Below are 19,481 nucleotides of genomic sequence, written 5' to 3' on the forward strand. Positions count from 1 at the left end.
CTTCAAACTCCATTGAACATGACAGTTTTGTCCTTGGGCAAGCTTCTACTTCCTTTTTCAAGTCGTCTTACACTGTATGCACATATGTATATAGGGGACACAGGCATAAATATCAGTGCTTTGAGTACCTATTAACTTTCAAGATCTGTAAAGTTTAAAAACCACACAAAGTTAAGTTTCCTCCCATGAGCCCCTACACCCACCCACTCCAGGAGCTTCAGCTTTTGAGGGTGACCCCCTGCCATTCCCTCCCACCAGCCCCTGCCTCTTCCGTACTGCTTTTTACCCACTCTCTGGTGGCTCACAGCTTTCTTGGGGGAAGGGATTTTAGGATCTTTCCCTCTCTGCCCCATTGCAGCCTGGAGCACAGGGACCAGGCACCCTAGTAGCAGCAGACGCTCTCCTTCTCCTCATCCCTCGCTCTGCACCACAGTTCCCTGCTGGGCTGAGCTGCCAGCGGGTCCTTTCAGCATCACCAGTCTCTGGATGCTGCTGCCTGTGGCAGGGAACAGCTTCTCCAGCTGGGTCTATGAGCCCCAGGAGGGGATCATAAACTGCCGCCCCACTGCCTGTGCCTACCTAAATGGCAGCCCTTGCTTCTGCTTACTTAACCCCATCTCCTCCCCAACTCCTTACCCATCCCTTTTGGCTTGAAACTTCCTGCAGCGCTAAGAGGAGCTGCCCACAGGTTCCAGCAGGAGGGCCTGGCAGACACACTCTCTGCAGAGCCTGTGACTACCCCACCTCTTCTCCTTATCCCTCCTCCTTGCCGGCTTGAGGCTCCCTGCTTGTCCCCGCACCGAGAGGAGCTATCCTAGGTTCCGGTAGGTTGAGGGATCCAGATGCTGGCTATGCTCCTAGCTACATGAGATGTGCAGTAGTACCAAATTAAAGGGAACGTTGTGCGCAGATTAAAGGCAATGTGAGTTCCCGTATAGTCTGCCCCAGCCACACTGAACAGTTGAGACAAAACCTTATAGTCAACAGCGTCAAAGCTACAGCATTAGACACCTGAGCTCTCTTTATTGCTGGGAGGAGATCCCAAACCAGCACCCTTCCAAAGCCGTGAGAGAATTCCAGGTGGCGCCAAAGCTGCCTGGCTATCACGATTCACGTAACCGTGCCCCAAACACCACGTTAGAGACAGGATGAAAATTAGCAGCATTATCAATATGAAGTGAGATTTTTTTTTTTGAGCAAGGTTGTGTTTGAGAGAATCTGGGCATCCTACATCCTTGGTGAAGGCACCAACAATAGATCAGTACCTTCCCACTTGATTTTACTATCCGTGAGGTGTACTGAGTACAGTTAGCAGGCAGCAGCCCAGCGCCTGCTCATTAGCTCAGACTGGTTGAAGTGCTAAGAGATGATGTCGTGTGCGTCTCCCCTGGACACTCACCAGCCCCCACAGATGCACTGGCATCTGAATCTGAGCAGTCATGTCAGCATAAAAATTGCTCTGTTTTAAGGCAACTATCTTTACCACTGCACTCTCCAGCTACTTGATGGCCCCGTTATAACTTTCTCTGTTGGCCGGGACCCATTATCACTGGCTGAAGTGTGGAGGATACAGGAAGGGGACTAGGAATTGCAGAGCAGTGATAAAGCCTGCTGTGCCCTAGCCAGAATGCTGGGATGGGGGAGGGAAAAGCTGCTTGGTTTGTGCTGCCAGGCAGGGAGTTCGCCTATTTTATCTTTACAGAAAAGGAAGTTCTTCTATGTGGTTGTTGTCAGACCCAGAGTAGTGTGGAAGGCAGCGGGCTTGATTCTCTGCTGCCTTGGCCCTTGTGTACTCATTTGCAGCTGTGGAAAGTGGCTGTAAAGCACAATCAGTCAGAACTAATAGTACTTTACGCCTGCTGTGCACAGGGGTAAGTGGTAGCACAAGGTGCAAAGCAGCAGTAGATTGGCTGCTTAGGCTTTCTAGAGGCAGTAGGGAGAAGACCATACAATTATAATTTATTCTTATGTCAGGTCATTACAAACGTCTCAGTACCTTTCCTGAATTTTAAGAGCGATTTACAATTATTTTTGTACACGTGATAACCTGCATGTATGTTTGTTTTTACTTATTTAATTATGTAAAATGTTCAAGCTAAAGAGATTTTTAGGAAATCAGCCAACTAGTAACACACTCCGAGAGTGTCAAGGGAAGATAACACCACGTTTATTACCCCAAATGTGTGTACACAAGCTCTGAAATGCAGCTTACAACTTTTATTTTGTTTTAACATTCTATACTTTTTTCTACTATTTTTAAGAGATGTGTATGTGTTGTGTTTCATGCTTTGTGCAGAATATTTGATAGAAGTCTTTAACTTCAAGTTGTAGTAATAGGCATCATTCAATCTCGAGAGATCATGGGTATGCACCCCTGAGAGGTAAAATATTGGAGTACATCTCCAGGGTGCAAAGCCTGCGCGGATAATATGAAGATCTTGAATTGCCCATGCATCAGGGGCCCCCCTCTCAACGCCACTGGTAAAGTCCAGAGGAGAGAAAGAACTAGTACATCTGATATCCAATCTACTGCAGGAGTTGCCGGAAAGATACTAAAATGTTAGTATCTGACGGCCTTAGAGGCTCCACTCTGGATTTTCTGTCTGAGTTTACTCTCATAGCCTTACGTTCTCCCAAATTCACTCGCAAGGCAGTAGGGCTTTTCTGTCATGGGTTGATCGCTTAGCCTTTCACCCTCCCAGACGGCCCACAAGGCAGTGGGTTTGGTGAGCTGCAAGTAGTATTGTCTGCTCTCGTTACGATAGCAGGCATAACTTGACCTGACCAGTAGTACATTTCAAGTTGTAAATGTACTACTAATGGCAGATCTTAAATCTAAGGACTATTTGGTCAAAAAGGCAAACCAACTTAACAAGACTGTCTTATCAAAGACCAAGGCACATCCCTCTCTTATGAGCTACAAGTCTGGCGTAGAGATAAGACTATCTCAGAAGGAACAAACTTTGTAGGATATTTGTTTTAAAAAGAATCCTGACTTTAAAAAAAAAAAAAAAAAAAAAAAAAAAAAAAAAAAAAAAAAAAAAAAAAAAAAAGCTATATTCAGAATACTTCAAAGAGAATGTTCACAGATGTATTACCGAGAGTCAAAAACTACATCACAAAGAGGGCTTTTTTTTAACCACCCTTCTTTGCAAGAGCAGTCTTTGTTTCAAACTCTCCCAAAGGATTCTAGAAAAGTTTCTATTTATTTTTTATAAGCAGTCAAAGTCTTCATCCTTCAACAGTTAAGGAGAACATTTACTGTTGAGAAACGTTTTATAGAAGACCTTTGTTACTTCTAAATTCATGTTTCCACTCAAAGATGAAAACCTTTGTTTATTCCTTACATGTTTAAGATGGTCAAAGCTCCTTTTATAAGGTTTATTGCAAATGTTTTGTATCTAAATACAAGCATCTAATGTAATAACTTCCTAATATCATTGCTATGTGAATGGAAAGATGTTCATGTATAATAAAGCAGGGTCATCTGATGCTAGAACTGGTTACTAAAGCCATTTGGGTATAGAATATTGATATTGGGGAATTAAGTAGGTACCTGGCAATAAGCCTAACTTCAGTACCAGGCAAATTGGTTGAAACTATAGTAAAGAACAGAATGATCAGACACATAGATGAATACGATTTGTTGGGGAAGAGTCGTCATGGTTTTTGTAAAAAGAAATCATGCCTCACCAATCTACTGGAATTCTCTGAGAGGGTCAACAAGCATGTGGAAAAGGGTGATCCAGTGGATATAGTGTGCTTAGATTTTCAGAAAGGTCCCTCACCAAAGTCTTCAAAGCAAAGTAAGCAGTCATGGGAGAAGAGGGAAAATCCTCTTGGGGATCAGTAACTGGTTAAAAGATAGGAAACAAAAGGTAGGAATAAATGGTCAATTTTCAGAATGGAAATACGTAAATAGTGGTGTCCCCCCAGGTGTCTGTACTGGGACCAGTACTGTTCAACATGTTCATAAATGATCTGGGAAAAGGGGTAAACAGTGAGGTTACAAAATTTGCAGATGATACAAAGCTACTCAAGATAGTTAAGTCCAAAGCACACTGTGAGGAATTACAAAGGGATCTCACAGAACTGGGTGACTGGGCAACAAAATGGCAGATGAAATTCAGTGTTGATAAATGCAAAGTAATGCACATTGGAGAACATAATCCCAACTATACATATAAAATGATGGGGTCAAATTAGCTGTTACTACTCAAGAAAGAGATCTTTGAAAACATCCACTCAGTGTGCAGCAGCAGTCAAAAAAGGCTAACAGAATGTTGGGAATAATTAGGAAATGGATAGATAATAAGACAGAAAATATTATATTGCCTCTTTATAAGTCCATGGTACGCCTACGTCGTGAATACTGTGTGCAGATCTGGTCGCTCCATCTCAAAAAAGTAATATTGGAATCAGAAAAGGTACAGAAACGGGCAATTAAAATGATTACATGAAAAGGCTTCCATATGAGGAGAGATTAATAAGACCATGACTTTTCAGCTTGGAAAAGAGACGACTAAGGGGGAATGATGTAGAAGGTCTATAAAATCATAACTGGTGTGGAGAAAATAAATAGGGAAGTGTTATTTACTGCTTCTCATAACACACAAATTAGGGGTCATCAAATGAAATTAATAAGCAGCAGGTTTAAAATGAAGAAAAGGAAGTATTTCTTCACACAACGCACAGTCTACTTGTGGAACTCCTTGCCAGAGGATGTTGTGAAGGCCAAGACTTTAACAGGGTTCAAAAAAGAACTAGATAAGTTCATGGGGACAGGTCCATCAATGGCTATTAGCCAGGATGGGCAGGGATTGCTGTTTGCCAGAGCTGGTAATGGCCAGCGGGATGGATCGCTTGATGATTACCTGTTCTATTCAGTCCCTCTGAAGCACCTGCATTGGCCACTATCAGAAGACAGGATACTGGGCTAGATGGATCATTGGTCTGATTCAGTATGCCCGTTCTTATGTTCTAATGCTTAAGCAACTCCTTACTGAATTCAGAAAGACAAGAGTCATCTCTTCAAGATTAAGAAGGATTGATTGGTTAAATTTAAAGATTTTCTTTAAGAATATTTAAGATTAAAAATGCCATTTTGAGAGCTGAAAGACAGCGATACATGACAGAAAGGTGTTTGGACTCATCTGAAGCAGAATTTCAACTCCTGTTGAACTCTGGTGGAACTAAAGGGATATTTCAGAAAATGGACTATCTCAGAGAAAGGCGTAAAGCTCTAAACTTGAAAAATATTCTGAGAATTTCCTTCCGTGGAGGCAATTAGAGCCTTGCTGTAAATGCTGTAGCAGACCGCAGATTCATTAGCTGAAGATCTTACTAAGACCAACCCAGTAAGGCGTTGAGCCAATGGAATAATGACAGAAGTTAATATTTTAATCCAGCCATACCCCAAAAGTGGTGTGTTTTTCCTCCTTTGGTAAGTTTATGGAACAAGAAGAACAAAAACGTCTCTGAATAGAGCAAACCAGCAGCACTCTCAGCTTGAATGCTCAATGCAATGCGCTCCTCTCAGCTCTGCCTATTCCAGTTGATGTCTCTCCAAGCAAGCTGCCGAAGACAGCTAAGAAGATGAGAAACCACAATGTGGCATCAAGAGGCAACTTACTGCCTTGCACTGCCTCTGCTCCATGATAATCTCGCAAAGACTCATCATGGGTGAGATGGAGTTTGCAAAAGCACTGCCAAAAGGATTAGTTTTAATATTTTCGGGTAATAATGTTAATGGGACATTGTTGGTAGCTTAAATTGCAATAGCATTGCAAACTTCTGTTAAACACCAGGTAGTATTTCTGGAGAGGAGACATAAGCTAACCTTGGTAGACACAGAGAAACATTTGGATTTAAAATTCTTAATATTCATGAATTGCTTGGTTCAAAACATTCCTTGAATGGCTTCTTTTAAGTAGCTGAAGTTAAATACTTTCTTTGATTTCATAGAAATTACTCACCTGATATCCATCATATATACTACACAGAACTCGCCTATTCTTAAAGGAAATTTTCTTGGCCATCTATAAACTGTCTTTCTTATCTATGGTACACTGAGACCGGATTCGCTACTGATTTGCTGGGAATAAAATACTTTGATCGCAGCATACCTAGAGAGGAATGCCCCCAACAGGGTAGACTTACTCTTAAAGTATAATCACTTTAAAGCTCTCCACAGAGTGGCATACAGAAGAGATGGATACTTCAGTTACAATAACTTAGTGTTTGTGGTCTGTTTTGTTGGGTTTTTCCATCTTTCTTTAATAATAAAAGTCATTGTTTATAAGTGGGATTATTTTCCTGTCTTCAACTGGGGTGTCCCCTAAGGCAGGGCAAGAATCCCATATGACTAAAATAGCGGGAGTCACATCCTTGAATTGGCATTAAGAGGTACAATTTATTAAGATTTGGCCCCTACCATTTTTGTTTCAGTCTAGATCATACATTTTTAGTAATTTTAGGGATAAAATTACCTGGCACTCAACATTAAAACACTCTTTTCTACTCCCACAGAGTTAATTGATTCTGTAAAGAAAATTGCATGAAACCAAAGGATTAACATGAGAAACATCAGAAAAGACATATCTAGGAAGATATGTTCTTGTTCTTCACTATATTGTAGGCAACCTTAAAAATCCAAGTGTTGTCGTCTTTGTGCGATTCCACTATGATCCATTTTACTCCAAAGATCTGCTCACTTGTGTGTATCCGTAAGAGCTGCTGCATCTGACTTAAAACATGATTTGCTGCTTTTTAACTCCTCCTAATCCTGCAGAGCCAGGACAGCTAAGGGAAGGAGCTGGAGTCTATTTCCTCTTCTGAATCATCAATAGAATTATTGACTCTGGGACGATCTGCATGCATAATTACTTACTAAAGCATGCAAAAAGTTGTATGGATACTCTTATTTTGGTTTGAACCAGGTTTATTTCAGTTTAGCTTAAATTGAATACGGATTTAACGGAACAGATTTAAACTAAATCGAAATAAGTGTCACAGCTCATCTGTTGATGTTACTACTAACATACACCAAAGATAACATAGCAAAATGCTACAGTATCTTATTAATTCATATCTACTATTTGCTAGTATTTAAAATCTGCAGTGTTCTTGGAAAACTGGTAAAACACTGCAAGCTAAAATAAAAAATATAATGAATTCATCTTTTATTCTAGGATCTTAAACTACAAAGGGAGGCAGACTGACAACACAAGGGACTAAACTCCAGTGTGGAGACACAAAAGACATTGAGAGAAGAAATGGAACAGTTGTCTTCTGGACATCGTCCATGAGTGCTGGAGTTCTCCCTAACAGATGTGTTTTGAAGACGAGGTTATTGATTTGTTCTCAAGCTTCCACCAACACCCTCTTTTATCTTTCCAGGACAGGTGCCCTCGTTCTTCAATGTCAGTAATTTTGAAAATGGATAGACAGTCCAGGAGCAAATCCCTTTGCCTCCAGGCTCCTTTTTGTACCTTTGTTTTATAAGTGATCTAACATAAAACACAGGAGCCAGCTTTATTTATGCCAATATTTCCAGGCATTAACTAACACAAGTGAATGTAGACAAAACTAATAAGCATGACATACAACTTTCACTCTCACATTATTTAAATTCAGAAGATAAAAGTATTCAGAAGGGAAACTCTCGTTTTTCCATTCTCCCTATCTGAAAGAAAATGCCACAATTACACTCCAGGCATAGATGAGCAGCAGCTTTCCTGGCTCTTTTCTATCTGTACTTCCAGGGAGCATCACCATCTCCCTCCACCACCAAACTGTGATTTTTTTTTTATTTTTTATTTTTTTTGGAGTAGCAAAAGACTCAGTGGAGATGGTATCAACTCTGCCATTCACTCTAGCCAAACAGAGTCTCGAGCAACTGCATCTATTGACACAGCTGTGGGTGGCAAACAGCTGATAGATCTAAAAGCATCAGCACAGATGCTTCATTCTCTGTCAAGAGGAGATTTATCAACCAGTGAGACCAATACAGTCTCCGTGCCAAACCCAGGTCTCAAATTGGTGTGATGAAGGTCAAGGCAATTGGAGGACTCCTGATACTGAACGTCATTTTTCGTCTGTAATCTTCTTTCCAAAGAAGGAAACGACTAACAATCATTTCCTTAAGAGATATTGGCACCCACTTGTATCGCTCCGCCTCCCTCTGCGCCGCCGCGCCCCCCCCCGCCCCCCCCAAAATCGGATATTGTGCAAAAAGTAAAGAAACAGCAACTGAGTGGGAGAAATGCATTCCATTTTAAATCTTGTTTCATTGTATTACTCTAAAATGTTTTTAGTAACACCAAAAAAGATTTTTTTTAAAATAGGGCTGGATTTTATGTATTTGTTCCAGCTGCTTTGCATTGTGGCCTGTGAGCTTTAACTTTACAATACACCTATGATGATGCCCAAATTAATATGATATTGATGTTGTAACAGAAAATCAACCTCATACTGCAAATCGAGATTGTCCTTTCCTATGAGCAAGGCTTTCAGCTGCTACCGTTCTAGGAAGAGTACACATCTTACCTTTCATGTCATTAGGATGCCCAGATTTAATAACCAGATTATTTGATGCACGCTTTTGTGATTATAGAGCTGGTTACTTAATGCTCATTCATCTTTGCAAGAGACTTTAAAATCTATAGATGCTATACAGGAATTAGATATTATCCCCTTTTTACAGATGGGGAAAGAAAGGCAAAAAGTTAAAACCCTACATTTTCAAAAGAACCCCCCAAATTTAGGATGCCCTTTTGAGATATATGGGGCTTAATTTTTCAGATGTGCTGAGCACCCATAGTTCTCACTGCAGTTGTGTGTGTTTAGCATCTCTGTAAGTCAGAACTTTGATGGCTAAAGTTAGGCACCCAAAAACTCTATATAGCTTAGGGGATTTTTGCACAAGTGTCTTACAAGGATCACACAGATGTGTTCTGGGTTCTGTTCCCAGGTCTGCCACAGATTTATGGTGCTAACCTAGGAGTCAGTAAGACTGCACCACATTTCTTCCTTACCCACTGAATTTTTTTTATGAAGTGTGTTGATTCTGAACACTTTATGATCAGTGTGGATACCAGTGAGACACGGTACGCCCAATTTGCAGATCAATAAGGTTTAATGTGCAAGATTTTCTATAAATATACTAGTTAATTTTAGGCTTTGTATCTAACTACAATATATCATACTCACTAAGCCTGGAGAGCTAAGCAGTCACTCAGAAGGCTGTATACAGGAACGGCTTTCTTCAGGGCCCCCGCCAGGGAGTCAGTGGATCCTCTGGTCCAACTGGCAGCACCTCCCACGGAGTCAGGTGTTGATGGAGTGTCCTCCTTTGTCTAAGTGGTGACTACTTATACCCTTCCATAAACAACCTTCACCTAATTCTCTCTCTCTCATTATCATATATGCTAATTACCTACATTGGGTTTCCACCCTTAACTACATTCCATTCTCACCATAATAAGTGGGGTCGTCAAAACAACATCTGGTGATAGGAGGGGCGGAGTAAAAATATGCCCCTTGGCAATCAAATAGTGTACCCCCAGATGTTCAAGGATAACTTCTTGTTCCCATCACTGTTATGTGTGTGCAGCTGCAAGCATACAGTATCTGTATTTTGTCTTATTATGTGCCGTGGTGTGCAGAAACTGAGACATCTATAAGGTTATTCAGTTTCTGCCAACTGGAAGATGTCTTGCTACAGGGGTCAGAATAGCCAAGCAACTGAAGCTATGCTAGGCCTGTAGGACAGTGGTCAAGCAACTCAAATTGTACTGGGCTTCCAACATTCCCCTCCTTGGTGGCTGTCATAACTTGATAGGCCACCACGACGACTCCTTGATACACCCCTCCGACTATGGCTCAAGGCACCCCAGCCGGGGTCCAAACGATTAGTGTCTTCTCGTTGGCAGGGTATATCACAGAGCGCTGCCTCACTCGTATGCAGGGGTCTTTTAGGCCATTGAGTCGCTTTAGGGAGCTTCTAGTCCACCAAAAGAGTCCCACTGCAGCCATCAGAGAAACTATCTGCAATACACACACGAGCACAATGGGATGCAGTGCTAGATATAAAATCCCAGTGGCAGTGGGGGACCATCCCAATAGGGGGTTTCCCACCAACTGTGCTTTGTGGCAGCTTTTGCAGCATCTGGGACTTTGACTACTTTAGTCCCATCATATTTGACTGTCAAATTTACAGTCTTCAATTGTTCCTGAATGTGTGTAAGCAGGATTATGATGTTTGAATGTGTTAGCATGCAGTGTACCAAATCAGTATTGACTCCCAATATCACAGGTTGAATATATTCTACAACATTAATTAATAACTCAAATATATTCTTTGATACTTCATAAACTACATCACACAATTCCAATACAGCAACATTGCAATAACATTTGTTTTGGGCAGGATTAACATCTTTTTTATAAATTCCATTAATTACAACTTGGGTACATTGCATGCGAACACAAATGCAACCTTGTCCAATGTACACAATGGTAGAATTAATGCTATTATTAGGTAACAAAGCATATTGTCAATTCCATACATCCAATTAATCTTTCTTACAAGGGTATGTAAATTGTGCCAGTGGTTCTTCACAAATATATCCCAATTCTGATCCCAACATGGCTTCACATGTGCAGCTTTGTAAACTAACCAATCGAGTTTCATTTCCTTCTTTCAATCCCCATGTCAGGTGTTCAATAGGCCATAACACTCCACTTTTTACATTGAGGCCTAGGGGGACTACTCTGTGTATGTCTATGAGGTGAGCAGCAGATGCTGTCATTACATATGCTGTAAACACTTGAGCCTGGGCATCTACTGTGAAATTTAGCATTTTCCACCAATGACTTAAGGCTCTTTCTTGGGTGGTGGCATCATCCCAAATCAATTTCTTTATTTCATCAGGCAGGACTCCACTAAGTCCTTGTCAGATGAGACCTTGGCCTATTTCTTGAGCCCAAAGCTGTGCTTGTATGCAACCTAAAGCTTTGAAGATAGCATTTATCATAATTTTTGTGAGGTTTAAAACGCTCAGGCGTGCTTTTTCATTATTCATTTCCCAGGTTACTAATATATCTCCAAGTAACTTTTCTCCATATCCCAAAGCTGAATGTGTGTGTACTATGGGATCTGATAGGGCTCCAAGGCTTCTGCCTAGGATCCTTAAGTTGTTTGTCAAAACTTCTTCATTAATTGAATTCAGCACTCCTGCTGATGCTCCTATACCTCCCAAAATATCTCCTCCAATGTTTCGCTTGGAACGTGCATGTATGTTAGCATTGTGTGTTACCCAGCTGTCCATCCAGAGCAGCCATTCTTGTACTAGGGGGTGTTACAAACGGTGCACAATGGGGATGTAGGTGGGATATGGTAATATTTTGTATGCCTACGTGTACTTTCACAAGGTGTACCTTTGGGGTCTCCAGTACTTGGATCTTATAATTTTCTTTTAACACCAAGTCCCCAACATTGTATTCTCTGGACTTGGGAGCACAATGTACAACTACACTCAAATAGGTGTTTATGTACATCACTACACTTGCAGAGAGATTCACTAAAATCCATTGAGGATAGTATACCTTCAGTTCAGTGACAGGTGTCTTTCCCTTTATTAGGTGAAATATCCCCATGTAGTAATAGCTAAAATCGGCTTTGTTGTAAATTACTTCAGACCATTTTTTACACCATAACAGTGTGTTGCTCTGTTCCTCTCTGGTCCAATTCACTCTGTGTAAATAAACCAAATCATCTGGGCCAGCTTCTTCTTTGGTGGCATTAATTGTGAGTTGCCCCTCAAAATTACAAAAAGTCTTTATCTTAAGCTCCAAAACATCTTCCCCCAGCCACCCGGTAGTGGGCACGGGTACTATCCCACAACATCTGTCTGAGATTGCACCATCTTTCCCGTTCACACCAACACAGCACAGCAAACACACACAGCAAAACAATAACAAGAACACCATACAACTTTTCTTATTGAATGTCTTGATCTTGTATTTCTGTGTACCATCTTGGATCTTTGTAATAACTATCTACAAACAAAACACAAAACAAAAATGGGATCTATAGACCCCAATTAGTATCAATTATTTACAGCATATGTTTAATTTCCATGTCTGTTGTTATCCAGTGGCCTGCAAAATCATATGGCATAATAGAGGAATTATACTGTGATATTCTGTAATTGCCTTTGCCTGTAAACTCTATTGGTCTTGCATTAGGAAGGGCCGGCTCTATCAAAGACAAAGGGCAATTACACTCAGAACCCTCAATTATCAGTGCATATGGGGCCTGGTTGGAAGCCATAGGTGGTTGGACTGCCACATTTCTATTCATTAAAGCTGTGGTCCATTTAGCCAAGCTAGGGCTGGATACATGCCCTTCTTTAATTTTCCCAGACACTATGTACTTAAGAGGGGTGTGGGCCGTTCGCAAAATAATTGGGGCAGAACCAGTAAGGTATTGCCAGTGCCCCAAAGCCCATATCAATGCCAACATTTCTTTTTCACAAGGGGTAAAGGTGATCTCTGCTCCTTCCAGTACTTGAGAGGCAAATGCCACTGGCTTTTGACCAGAATTCCCCTCCTGGCTTAAAATAGCTCCTATTCCCTTTGGGAAATGAGCTAACTGCAACACAAATGGTTTAGTGTTATCCGGATATGCTAGTGGAGGGGCAGAGATTACCGCTTGCTTCAATTCTAATAGGGCCTGATCCTGTTCTGGGCCCCACTTCCAGGGTACTCCCTTCCTCAGTAGTTGATACAGTGGCTGTGCCTTTAAGGCAAAATTCTCCACATGGTTGCAGAGCCATCCTGTAAGACCTAAGAAGGAACGCAATGCAGAGACATCAGTGGGTGCTGGCAGTTCACAAATTAATTCCGCTCTCTGCTGATCAGGCATTCACCCGGCCACAATCCAATTTATTTTTGGCCCATGCTTGTGGGTGTGCTTGTACTATGTTAGCAACATCCAGGAAATCGTGCTCTGCTGTAACTGAGAGTGGCTCTGGTGCTTTAAGAGCTGCCACCCTGTGTGCAGCTGCAACAACTCCAGGAATTCCCAATCCAATCCACAACACCCAATTAACTAAATCAGCAACAGCCTGCATCTTAAGCATACAATTCATGCCCAAAATAGCTGCTTCTCCAGCATGTGCCAAACCAAAAATCCCTGTCCATGTTTTCCTTACAATGGTGTGAGTAAGGAGATGAGAGAGGGACATATCTATGCTGGAACCTTCAAAACCCTCTAACCTCTGCCGGTGATTTCCCTTTAACTTGACTGTTGCAGGAACTAAGCGGTCATCAATCAATAAAATAGTGGCACCAGTATCTACAAGCATATGCTGTCCAAATGCCCCCTGTTCAAAATCCACCCAGATAGTAGGTCTTCCCAATTTATCAGATGTTAAGGGTGCCACATATATCAGGGGATTCAGGGACACCTGGCCCCCCTATGCCTTTGAGGGCTTCCCCTCAGGAGGTGGGATCGGCCATGGACCCTCATCAACAAGTTTCTGCGGAGTGTGAGACTCCCTTTCCTTCTGACAAATCAGCCCAGCCAGCTGATTATTTGATTTGCCATCAATTAGAGCTTTAGGGGCATATCGGAGAGCTCGATTCCACAGTACCCAGCACAGGGGATCGATTCTCCCACGGCCTCGCCCGCGCCCTCTGTTAGCTCCCTCAGGGACTAAATCACCTTTCTTTGCTCCTTTGATTCTGAAAGGTGATCTGAGAAGCCAATTTTTCCCCTGTCTGTGCAGCAACTTTCACTTTGTGCTTATCAGGGAAGGCTTGGCTCACTAGTAAATGAGCTTGCCGAACTCTCTGTAACAGTGCCTCCCACGTCAGAGCTATTAAATTCAGAGTACCCAAGGCAACTTTTACTTGCAGACGTAGCCCTTCTATGAAGTGAGTTGCAAAGTCTATGTTCATAAGGTCTTGACCTTCCTCCTCATGCCCCATGGCTTGCCATAGGATCTTTTTACGTTGTAAGTAAGCATCAGGGCGTTCTCCTAGGACTTGCCGCTCCTAATGAAAACGTACCTCAATGTGCTTGCCAGAATCTACTACATCAAAGACATCCTTCATAAGGGTACCCCTCTGTGCTCTTTCTCCTTTCTGTATATCCACGGGAAGTTGCAAGAAGGTGTCCAATGGGAGACATTCCCTTAAGAGCAGAGCATAATCACTATAATTTAACCGAGGCAAACCAGGCAACTACATTCTCAGGGGTGATGTTTCCTAAAGTTTTTTTCAGTGCCTGCGCTTGCTCAGGTCTCAGTATCTTATTCACTTGGGTGGTAGTGTAAGTGGTGGTTTCCTCCTCCCCCCTCCAATAGTCTCTTCCTTGGTCTCTACTATCACAGGAGCCATGGGCACAGCCGCATATCTCCCTTAGCCAGCTGTTTTACTATCTGCCTGAGAGGAGCACAGGGGGAAGAACATTCTATGTTCTGATCTGACAGGTTCTTATCCCACACAGCCTCTGCATAACAGAGGGCTGACAGATCAAAGTCCTGCATACCATCACTCTCTGCACCGTCACAACCTCTGTCTGCCTGCATGGCAGCAGTAATTCCCTGAGCAGTAGCCGATCAATTTGTACACTGAGACAACTGCTGCCGACAAATTGCATGGGACTGGCCCTCAGTTTCCCTCTTTTTCTCCTCCAGGACAACGCGTACCGCAGCTTGCTCGTCCTTACATTTCGCTTCCCAGAAATGAGCTATTTCCTCCAACTGTTTAGCTTCTTCTTTGTACCCCTCTGCTTCACGCTGAGAGTTAGAGAGCAAATTAGCCTGAGTGAGACAGTGGGACACTGAAGATTCATACTCTATTTTCAGTTTCTGTACTTGACCTTGGCATGCTATTAATTGTTCATGCAGCTCCTTGTTTTCTTTGGCTAACTTCCCTAACTCTTCAGTAAGGTTTTAGATACTAAAACCAGCCCATGTAAAGCAGCCAAGAGTTTTTTCTTACAATCAGGCTTTGTCTCTGTAAATTGTTCCCACTGGAGCATCAAGTCTGCATAGGCCATTTTACCCTTAAATGCTTCTCTAGACCATGGATTTTTACCCAGGTTATCCACAAAAGCTTCCATATCCGAGACTGGTTCTAGCGAAAGGAGAACGGGAGTGGCAACCCCTCAACCGCCTGACTCACAACACATTCCTGTAGAGGACATCATGCCCTCCTCCTGAAGCCAAATACAAATACAGCTTTCTGGAGAACTGTGCCAGACAGGTTGCTACCCTGCTGACAAGCAGTGAGAGAAACCCTTGCACCGTGCGCCTCAAAAATTGTCTCACTCACAGCTGATCGAGCCCAACAGGGACGCCAGTTGTTGATTCTGGACACTATGATCAGTGTGGATACCAGTGAGATACCAATTTACAGATCAATAAGGTTTAATGTGCAAGGTTTTCTATAAATATACTAGTTGGATACAAAGCCTAAAATTAACTACAATATATCCTACTCACTAAGCCTGGAGAGCTAAGCAGTCACTCAGAAGGCTGTAAACAGGAATGGCTTTCTTCAGGGCCCCCTCCAGGGAGTCAGTGTATCCTCTGGTCCAACCGGCAGCACCTCCCACGGAGTCAGGTGTTGAAGGAGCACCCCCCTTTGTCTAAGTGGTGACTACTTATACCCTTCCATAAACAACCTTCACCTAATTCTCTCTCTCTCATTATCATATATGCTAATTACCTACATTGGGTTTCCACCCTTAACTACATTCCATTCTCACCATAATAAGTGGGGTCGTCAAAACAACATCTGGTGATAGGAGGGGCGGAGTAAAAATATGCCCCTTGGCAATAAAACAGTGTATCCCTAGACGTTCAAGGATAACTTCTTGTTCCCATCACTGTTATCTATGTGCAGCTGCAAGCAATACAGTATCTGTATTTTGTCTTATGTGCCGTGGTGTGCAGAAACTGAGACATCTATAAGGTTATTCAATCTCTGCCAACTGGAAGATGTCATGCCACAGGGGTCAGAATAGCCAAGCAAGCAACTGAAGCTATGCTAGGTCTTAGGACAGTGGTCAAGCAACTCAAATTGTACTGGGCCTCCAACAAAGTGCAGTTGATATTTTAATAAGGGCCTTCTTCAGAATCATCACCTTTAGCTTGTAATCAATGTGTGCAGATGGAATGTCAAAAATCAAGAATGGAAAATGGATTGTCAAAAACTGAGACTGGAAAATCTAATGTTGAAAATGGAGTGGAAAAGGGAGTGTCAGAACTGTAGAGTGGAAAATTGAATGTCCAAAATGAGTGTTATAAATGGAGAAAGAATTATCAAATGTTAAGAACTGAATGCGGAAAATGAAAAATGTAAAATTAAATGACAAAATGGAGAATGTAAAACTGAATGTACAAATCTGAATGTCAAAAATCAAGAATGGAAATTTGCATGTAAAAAATATGCAGTGAAAAATAGAGTGACAAATCAAGAATGGAAAATCGCACTGTAGGGGACAGTCATCCACTGGGCCGTCTGGACATTTTATGGCTGGACTTCATAACTCCTGAGAAGGCCTTCACCAGTTAGGTAGAAACTGCCCTTTAAAAACTGAGCAGTACCGCAAGTTTGGCTGCATAGGAATACATTCTGCCAGGTTCTCACACCACCAGAGCCTAAATTTGACCTGTATACATGGAGCATGGTGCTTTGTCTTTTGCAAGGAAAGGTGTGTATGATGTACTATTTCACAGAAATAGAAGACATGTGAATGTTCACACCCCAGCTAACAGCTTGTTGAAATGCAGTGGATTTGATTTACATGTGTACGACATGGACTATTGCTTGCTTTTGGGAAGCAGTGAGAACTGTTTTTTAGACGTTTGAAAGCCAGTTGATAGTTTGACAGACACTTTTCATTTTCACAGCAGACACAAACTTGGGCAAGGAATAAAACACTCCATCTCCCAAGCTGGAAACATACAGCTGTCTACAAAGGAACATCTTCACTTTGCTGGGAGGACTTCCTGGAGACCAATCAAATGTGTCTGAATTTTCAATCCCCCAGGCTCAACATGTGCAGGATTTGAACCAAGCTCATCTGAGCCTGTGGGTGAGAACCAATACTACCAGGCCCTCCAGTCACTTGCGGGCTCTGTCTAGCTGAGAGGAAAGCTTTTACCCGTTTGTATGAAACTTTGCTTCAAAACTGTTTGGCATCCAAAGTTATACAAACTATCCAGTTTTCTGCCACGCTCTCATGGCCCAAAGCCTGACCTAGACATGAACACCACGGAGCACATCCCTTTTTCATTTGCAAGGGAAAGCATTGTACGATGCACCATGTCACAGAGATAGTAGACAAATGAGTACTCGCACCCCAGCCGAAGAGCTTGCTGAATTACAGTGGCTTTGATTTATTTGTATACTGCACAGAAACTCCTCTTGTGCAGTGCATGAGTTTTACACATCTACCACAGAGACAGACATCACCACCGCCAGCTCAGTCCCAAATGCCACCTGAGATGAAATGGGATTGGACTTTAATAACAACAGTTCCAGCTTATCTCAACTAGCTGCTTCTCTTTTCCCCAATGGACAGTTTTACCATCTTTGATACATCTAAGATACTGGGTTTTTTTTCCTTTTAAAATCTCTCTCCAGCTGAAGGGAAAGGGAACAAAGGACACTGTTAAAATGAACATAAAAATGGCCATACTGGGTCAGACCAATGGTCCCATGTAGCCCAGTATCCTGTCTTATGACAGTGGCCAATGCCAGATGCTTCCCTGCTTCTGGCAAACAGACGCTAGGCACATTTCAGAGCATGGTTTTGCATTCCTGCCCATCTTGGCTAATAGCCATTGATGGACCTATCCTCCAAGAACTCATCTAGTTCTTTTTTGAACCCTGTTATAGCTTTGGCTTTCATAACATCCTCTTGAAAATAGTTCCACAGGTTGACTGTGTTATTTAAAGCCTTATTTAAAATGCTACATTTCAAATGTTTCAATGCTTTGTTCCTTCTTTTCTTTATCTTTAATAAAAAGTTAAAAAAAAACTTTAACGATGTGTTTGCTGTAGTATGAAGCAGACTGAGGTTTCTGCTTTTACAAAATTCCGAACCTTGTTTAACACTTCACCTTTGGACAGTGACTGGGTTATGTTAACAGTTTTGGGTCACTATATTCCATCTCAATTAAAACAACAAGTTCTACAGACATTCGCTATCCAACCCTAATCACTGTCCAGCCTGTGCACTGAATGAGTAAGGGATCCTCAGAAAAAAATAGTTTGTGACCATGCAATTAATAGACTGTATCATAATGCATGCAAACACGGGTGCTGAATTCAAGTTTCACAGGCAATCTCACTGCTGCCATTTCCTAACTTTGGATTCTTTGACGGTGCAACCTTAATGCTCTTGTAGTGTAGGTATCTTTAGGATGTCATTTCTGAAGCTTTTCTAAACAGAAATTCCATCACATGGAACCATGTTGGCCCCCAGTTTGGGTCATCGGGAGGGTTTGGACCTTTAGAGCCACACCATAGACCTTGCCCACTTGAGCAGTCAGCGTATTTGGTAGCAGCAGTAGCCTGTGTGTGCAGATCAGACACTAGAAGGTGAAGGGGGATTCCAGGCAGGATGGAGCTAGGCTGTTGTTAGTGGTGGCAAATGACAGAACAAGGAGCAATGGTCTCAAGTTGCAGTGGGGGAAGTCTAGGTTGGATATTAGGACAAACTTTTTCACGAGGGTGAAGCACTGGAATGGGTTACCTAGGAAGGTGGTGGAACCTCTGTCCTTAGAGGTTTTTAAGGCCTGGCTTGACAAAGCCCTGGCTGGGATGATTTAGTTGGGGTTGGTCCTGCTTTGAGCAGGACTTGGACTAGATGACCTCCTGAGGTCCCTTCAACCCTAATATTCTATGATTCTATGAGCTGCACTCTTTGCCAGTGGGTTTCACAACCATTTGCTGCCAGCAATGGATTGTAGAGACTCAGGACTGCTGAATTCTGTTCCAGGTTCTATAGGGCAGTGGGCTCAAGTGGTTTATTGATCCTTCTGTCCCTGGTCTCCTTCTTCCCCCAAAGTCTGGCTCTGTTCCCCTATCCTCCCCACCTCCTGCCCTACTCTGCCCCTAATCAGCCTGAGGCAGATGCCCAGCATTGAAAATTTCAGCATGAAGTTAAAGGTTTTTAAAATTGTGAGCAACTGAAAACGAGGTCTTATAATGGAAAGCGTCAGGCACCTTCTACTACAGGCATTGCTACCTGCCCTGCCTATAACATATCAAATGAGGTGGCATAGTTTAGTGATTGGGCACTGGACTGGTTCTGTTCCTCACAGGCTTCTGATTCCCTCCTCCTTGTGTCCGTTTTGTCTCTTTATGCTGTAAGCTCTTCAGAGGCAGGGACTATCTCTGTATTTGTACAACACCCAGCGTGTTGGGACCTCTTGGTGCTACTGTACTGTACACTG

General features: G+C 42.4%; 1 protein-coding gene across 2 annotated transcripts in view; it reads left to right on the plus strand.

Moving 5' to 3' along the window:
- CD58 (CD58 molecule) overlaps positions 1-19,481 on the plus strand; it is an 83,665-nt gene that overhangs the window by 37,856 nt on the left and 26,328 nt on the right. Inside the window, exon 15 of one of the 2 annotated variants that reach the window (XM_067546016.1) lies at positions 7,191-8,883. The exons of the other annotated variant lie outside the window; for it this stretch is intronic. Within the exon in view, the coding sequence (XP_067402117.1) occupies positions 7,191-7,198 (8 nt within the window). The 3' untranslated portion in view covers positions 7,199-8,883. Of the gene's footprint in view, positions 1-7,190; positions 8,884-19,481 lie in introns of those variants that run through there. 2 annotated transcript variants of the gene reach the window in all.

The sequence above is a fragment of the Emydura macquarii genome, unplaced genomic scaffold (genome assembly GCF_026122565.2).
Source record: "Emydura macquarii macquarii isolate MOO-44397 ecotype Brisbane River unplaced genomic scaffold, CSIRO-AGI_Emac_v2 contig_1119, whole genome shotgun sequence".
Lineage (NCBI taxonomy): Eukaryota > Metazoa > Chordata > Testudines > Chelidae > Emydura > Emydura macquarii.